Source organism: Stylophora pistillata, chromosome 5 (genome assembly GCF_964205215.1).
Source record: "Stylophora pistillata chromosome 5, jaStyPist1.2, whole genome shotgun sequence".
Classification (NCBI taxonomy): Eukaryota; Metazoa; Cnidaria; class Anthozoa; order Scleractinia; family Pocilloporidae; genus Stylophora; species Stylophora pistillata.
This window is the reverse complement of record NC_142523.1, coordinates 10,026,925-10,032,923: the sequence shown is the minus strand read 5'-3', so window position 1 is coordinate 10,032,923 and position 5,999 is coordinate 10,026,925. Positions and strand designations below refer to the sequence as shown.

General features: G+C 38.8%; 1 protein-coding gene across 1 annotated transcript in view; it reads right to left on the bottom strand.

The window, feature by feature from the left end:
- LOC148730184 (uncharacterized) overlaps positions 1 to 770 on the bottom strand; it is a 6,135-nt gene extending 5,365 nt beyond the window's left edge. Inside the window, exon 1 of the mRNA XM_088760573.1 lies at positions 1 to 770. This exon is cut by the window's left edge and continues 5,365 nt beyond it. Coding sequence (XP_088616699.1) covers positions 1 to 770 — 770 coding nt within the window.
- Between the last annotated feature and the right edge of the window lie 5,229 nt (positions 771 to 5,999).

The window sequence follows — 5,999 nt, the reverse complement described above, 5'->3', positions numbered from 1 at the left end:
TCATCTTTGAGTGCTTTGAGGTGTTGTGTGATTTTATCAACCTCCGATCTGCGAGGGAAGACATCATGTGTGGGTTCAGAAGGGAGAATACAAAATGGGAAGACTTCGGTTTGCAACTGTTCTTCAAGTGTCTGTCGTTGATTCTCTTTTTCTTCGAGTTGTGTTTCTTTTTCAACAAGTTCTTCGTATTTTTCTTGAAGTTTTGTTTCCTTCTCTATGACGTCTTGTTGAAGTTTGTCAACTTTCTTTAGAACATTTCTCAACTCTTCCGTTGGGAAACTTGTCTGAGTTTGGATTTCATGGATTTTTAAAGTCGCAAGCCCGAGTGCGTGAAATGCAGTATTGACCTTTAAAATCGCATCTTGAAAATCTGTGTTGGAGAGTTGGCCTTGTGGCAAGTGCGCAAATTCTTCATTGCGAAATATCCTGAGGTCATCCACATTTGATTCTACAGTTGGACAAAGACCGCGGATGCAATCGGAATGAAGAATGGCATAAAAGAGCATGGTACAATCCCATTTCGCTCTGTCACCATTGGCCATAGTTGTCAAGAGACGGGCGTTTCTACTTCTGTTTCGTGGGGACTCACCGTTCCAAAAGTCCATTCCATTTTTCGGTTTATCTTTCCATTCTCCCAGGGTTCCCTTGTAGCGATTGTCCCATTCTTGTTTGAAGATTGTTCGAAGGCCTTCAGTTAGCACATCGGTGACAATGTAACAGATCCTGTAGTAATTCAGCTGCTCCTCAGTATATTGCATTGGAGCGGCCATATTCAATCAGACCTTATACAAAGGCAGTGTCTCCATTAGTCAAGTCATTCAGTTGTAAAACTTAATTAATCTTCTTTGCAATTGAGTACTTAGAAATTTTCAACTTTGTGTAACATTTACTACGATTAATAGTTGAGTTAGATGCGGGAAAGGTTTGGGGACGTGGGTTTGACCGTAAAGTTGCCACGTCAGAATTATATTCGTTTGATAACTAGTCAAGAGTTTAGCGTCGCTAACGGCCAAACTTAGAAGGCCGCCAAAGAAAGAAATCAAGCGACACCTCGTCTCTGGAGATGGAGCTGGTTTCCCATGAAAACAACATGATTATAACCTCAAAAGTTTGTCACCAAACTTTTATCGCTTCTCACTCAACTGAAAATTGTAGTATGTATTTATTAACTGATAAGTTTGAGTTCGCTATGGAATCAGGAAAAAAGGAATAAGAAATATATACTTTATTGATGGGTTCAGTTTCATGACGTTTTTGCACGATCTTCAAAAGGGCAAGTCTTGAAATGGAATCTTTGAGGGAAAAAAGACAAGAAGACACGCATAAAACGCCTCACAGCAAGATGTTCTGGCTGAGAGGAAACAGTGGTACCACATCTGGTGGCATGGACCACCCTTATAGGCTAACTCAGGATTGTACGAGTTGAAGCAGGGAGATTGTCAATGGCCTATGCTCGAGGAGGAGCCTGGACACAAACTATTTGTTTAAAGAGAGTATCTGATCAACTGCGCAGCTACCCCTCCTTTAACCGAACAACAGTCCACTGATGAGAAGTTAAGGTTAATGTTGGGTTAGGGGAGGGGTAGGTGCGCAGTTGTTCAGGTACTCACATTGATCCAAACCAACGCGAGATTTAGGGATGAATTAGACTAAACTGAAGATATCGGCGACATACTATGACTTTGAGACAGATATAACTGTGTATGAATAGTTACGAAATTTAGTGTTTTAGTGGTCCCGGGGACCAGTCTCACTCGTCACCTAGGGGAGGGAAGGGTGGAGAATCTTGGAGGATTGCGTGGTTTTTAGGGAGGAACAATCGTCTCCGATGGAGTATAAAGCGGAAACAGTAGAAAATTTATTGCCAATTCATCGCTAATCAAAGTGAGGATCATTGCCAGGCTTAGAGAAACTGTACGCCCACCCTTCCCAACAACAGTCAACTCGTAACAAGTAAGAGTGACTGAAAGGTTCATTGGGGGAGGGGTAATCTCGAAGTTGCTCACATTGATCCAAACAGATGCGAGATTTAAGGCCCATTTAAACGGTTTTAACATTTCACTAACATTCGTTCTAGAAATGTTGAACGGATGTTGAGCAAATGTTGAACGCAAAAAAAAAATTTGTGCGGAGGCCTTTCAGAGGCCCTTAAAAGTTCTTCAAATGGTTTTATAAAGGAAAAGCTGAGTCGAAGTTGAATTAAAGTTTGAACTGATTGAAACTTGATTCAACACGCTTTTAACAAGGTTTTAACACTTTTTACGTTTTCAACAATGTTGGACGACCTGTTCAAACGCACCGAACATTTGGTTCAACAAAGGGTGAAGTGCATGTCGAAGCAGATGTTGAAACCATGCATTTAACGGGCCTTTACAGATGAATTAGACCGAAATTGAAACTATCGGTTACATACTTATACTTTAAGAAACACCTAATTGTGAATTTATAGTCACAAAATTTGGTTTTTGAGGGGGGTCCGACAGAGTATAAAGGGAGGGCTATATAAAATTTACTTCCAGTTACTCGCTGATGAGGGGGGATGGTGATCATAAGGATATTGTAAAGCCTTATGGGGGCATAAGGTAAATTGTATTGTGATGCAATACGGTCATTTTCACATTCTCACACAGATCAACGATTTCCTCGGCCCATCACGGAAAGAAGAAAGGTTTGAAAACACACAACTTTAGGAAAATTAAGGAAGCTTTTCTGGCTCTGCATTTCATAAAACAAAGATCGAGGCCGCGCGAGACAACATGCCGCTTGAGCGAACTGGTACTGGCTCGGCCGATCCCAGCATTCATTTGGACGCAGTATTAGGCAAATCGAGTAATTACTGGCAACTCATTACCATTAACTAATTTAATGGAATCGACATTCTTCAAATGACGTCAGTTGAATACTATTCACATTTCCTAGAATGTTCAAATTCAAATTAAAAAAAAAAATTCCGAACAAAACTTTTAAAATATTTTAAGGCAAGAAAGAGCTTTTAAGAGCAATTTAAGTCGTCACATATAACACAGAGTTTCATCGATCTTTTCTTCCTTTCCGCGCATCAGTGATCATACCGAGGCCGTTGTCATCAATATCTTATCTGCAAAATTGTCTTGAAAAACAACAAATAACAGCCGGCACTAGTCTGCAGAAATCGTTTCTGAATTTTATTTATCATATCCAGTAACTATCGAGTACTAATTTGAAATTTCTTCTATAAAGTAGCCGTTGTGAGATGTTGTTTGTAATTTGTTTACTTGACCCAGCAGAGCATGTAACTTGCATCCGTAATGATGAATAAAGTAACTGTATGTATATACATACATCTAACCACTATTCCAGTTACCAATCTACAGTAGTATCCTCGTAATTCGGGGAGACGTAAAAGGATTCGAGTTAGCGAAGGTTCGAGGTATCGGGACTGGAGTTGAATTGCAATTGTTCTATCACAATTAATAACGAATCATGTATACACTTCTTGCACCATCGAGAGTCGTTTCGCACATTTAGTTTGTTCCGTATAAGAAAGTTTTATTTTAGAAAGTTTAGCTAAATGTGTCACGTTTTCATAAATGTTACCATGTTCTTATCGATCACGAGTAAAGGTTGGGACGTGTCAATCAGCTCTGTTCAGACACCTACCTAAAGTTAACGTAGCTCCATTTTCTGCCTTTAAAAGCACACACAACCCACAATTCCTCTATTCGCTCCGACGAAGGGCTAACGTTCGAAACGTCAGCTTTTGTAATCGTTACGGTGGCCAATTTACCATTTCAACTTTGTTGATATATCCAAATTATTTTATTACTAAAGTCAGAGTCATTAGGGTAAATTTGAGCCAAGGGAAAGTATCATCAGTTTGAGTCAACCGAGTTCAAATCGACTATTGAATTTAGTGATACAAAGTATGCCAAAATTGTCCGAGTGTTCCATTCAAATCCTTGAGAAAAAATAGGAATCGACGAAACTTACCGGATCACAGGTTTTGGGAACTGACGAGTTGAACTCCCAAAATCTCAATTAACAGAAGAAAAATAGTTGAATTCCGCAATCTTCGGTAGAATCGCGAAGGTAAACCATATATTTCAAAATCAGCGAGGCGTGTTCATCTCGTGATGTTCATTACAATGCCTCTATTATTAAAACTTTAAGTAATTATCAGAAGATGGTTAATACAATAGATTGCTTTCACTCACGCGATGAGCCATGCAAATTTATCGGAACACAAGAGAAATTTATATCAGAAAAGAGTTCAAATCCCAGAGCGCCGTCCTGGTTCACTAAGTGGGAGTTAGGGGTAGGACATTTGCTCTGCCCGCTTAGTTCTACGGGTATCTATGTGAGGGAGGGTTAATCTTGTACCCAGATGCTATGGTGTAAATTTAATGTAAATAGTCTGTGTACGATATAGTATCTCAATCCTCGTACCCAGACCATTCATGGCCAAGAGGTTACAGTCACACAGTGGGATCTGGGTACCAGATTAAGATAGGGATAACATGTGGCCACCGCTGCAGCGAAACAAAGACAGATTTGAAAATGCCCAATAATTCAATAGACAGTTTACTTTCTCATGAAAGCGACTTATTGCGTAATCAGGAAATTTAAGAAATCTACTCGTTTAATGAAATGAATTTTATAAAGTTACATTTGTTTAATGCTATTCTTCGAGAAAACTCAGAAGAGGAGTTTATGTCCAAGAGATTATAAAGCTAAATAATCTCTTGTTAAATATGCCTTAAACTGAATCACCATCTTTGGAAGAAAGACCGAAAGTTGGAAAGCTGTTCATTTGTTGCTTTATCAACTTCAAATCTTCCAATTACTTTTCTAACTATTTAACCACTGAAATTATTTTATCATGCGAACGCCCAGCAAACACTCACACGCGAGAGAATTATGCCAATTTTTGCCCTCACACCCTTTTGTTCCACCACTGTGGCAAGTTTTGCATCGAAATATCTTAAAGAATATGAAAAAAGAAAAGAAAAGAAAACTCTTGGAAATAAATCCCCGAATCGATAAACGACATAGTATGGTAACTTTATTGTCCGAAGAGAAATATTTTTGCCTATTTTTTTGTTTTCTTTTTTGAAGAGGGGGGTGAATGCTTTTTAAGGAATGGTCATTATTTGTCGCCTACAAGAATGGGGGGGGGGGAGAGGGGGGTTGAAGGATGTTGTTTGTATCACAGTAAAACTTACCTAAGGCCTTTCTAGGGCTCTATGATATTCTTATGGTACAAATTTTCTGATTTTCTGAACCTCCCTCCCATCCTCTAAATCCCTTATATCTCAAAACCAGGATTACGGCTAACCAGGCTGGCTCGTTTGACTTGGAATCACAAAGTTGATTACAAACGCGCCAAGATCTCGGTAAAATCGAGCCAGCCCGGCTTATGTAACCAGGCCCTCTGTTAGTGTGTTAGTAATTAAAATGTGGCGATTTGTCGTAGTCTGCTAAAACCAGAACAAAAGCACCAATGATTTTCGTTATTTTTCTTACCTATTGAAGACGTCCTTTACTTTACGAAGGCATAGTAAACGACCACTCAATAGGTCAAACATGTTTTTGCGCGCGAAATATCGTTGTGAATCAAAATCACAGACAAATTTTTCATTTTTGTAAATGGGCTGAGTTTACCTCATGCTAGGTGAACAAAATATATCAATCTTCAAAAAGGCTCATAAACTCATAAACCAACACAATTGCATCAAACTCATTTGCAATTAAACTCACTTGCAATTGATATATGCTCTGTGAGAAGAGAGTGTTTTATATCCTTGTGTACATAGAAAACAAAGTTACTAAGACAATGTCAGAACTGCAAGTAGATTAATCAACTATTTGTACCAACCTTCGATGTATATTGTATTGAGAACTTGAGTGTTTATATTTAATTAGTCGAAAGTTGAAGTAGCTTTTCTGCGAGCTTATTCTATGCGCTGGTGTTCTCTGCATTTGATGTTCTGAAAATGTGTTTTAAAATTGTCTTCGTTTTT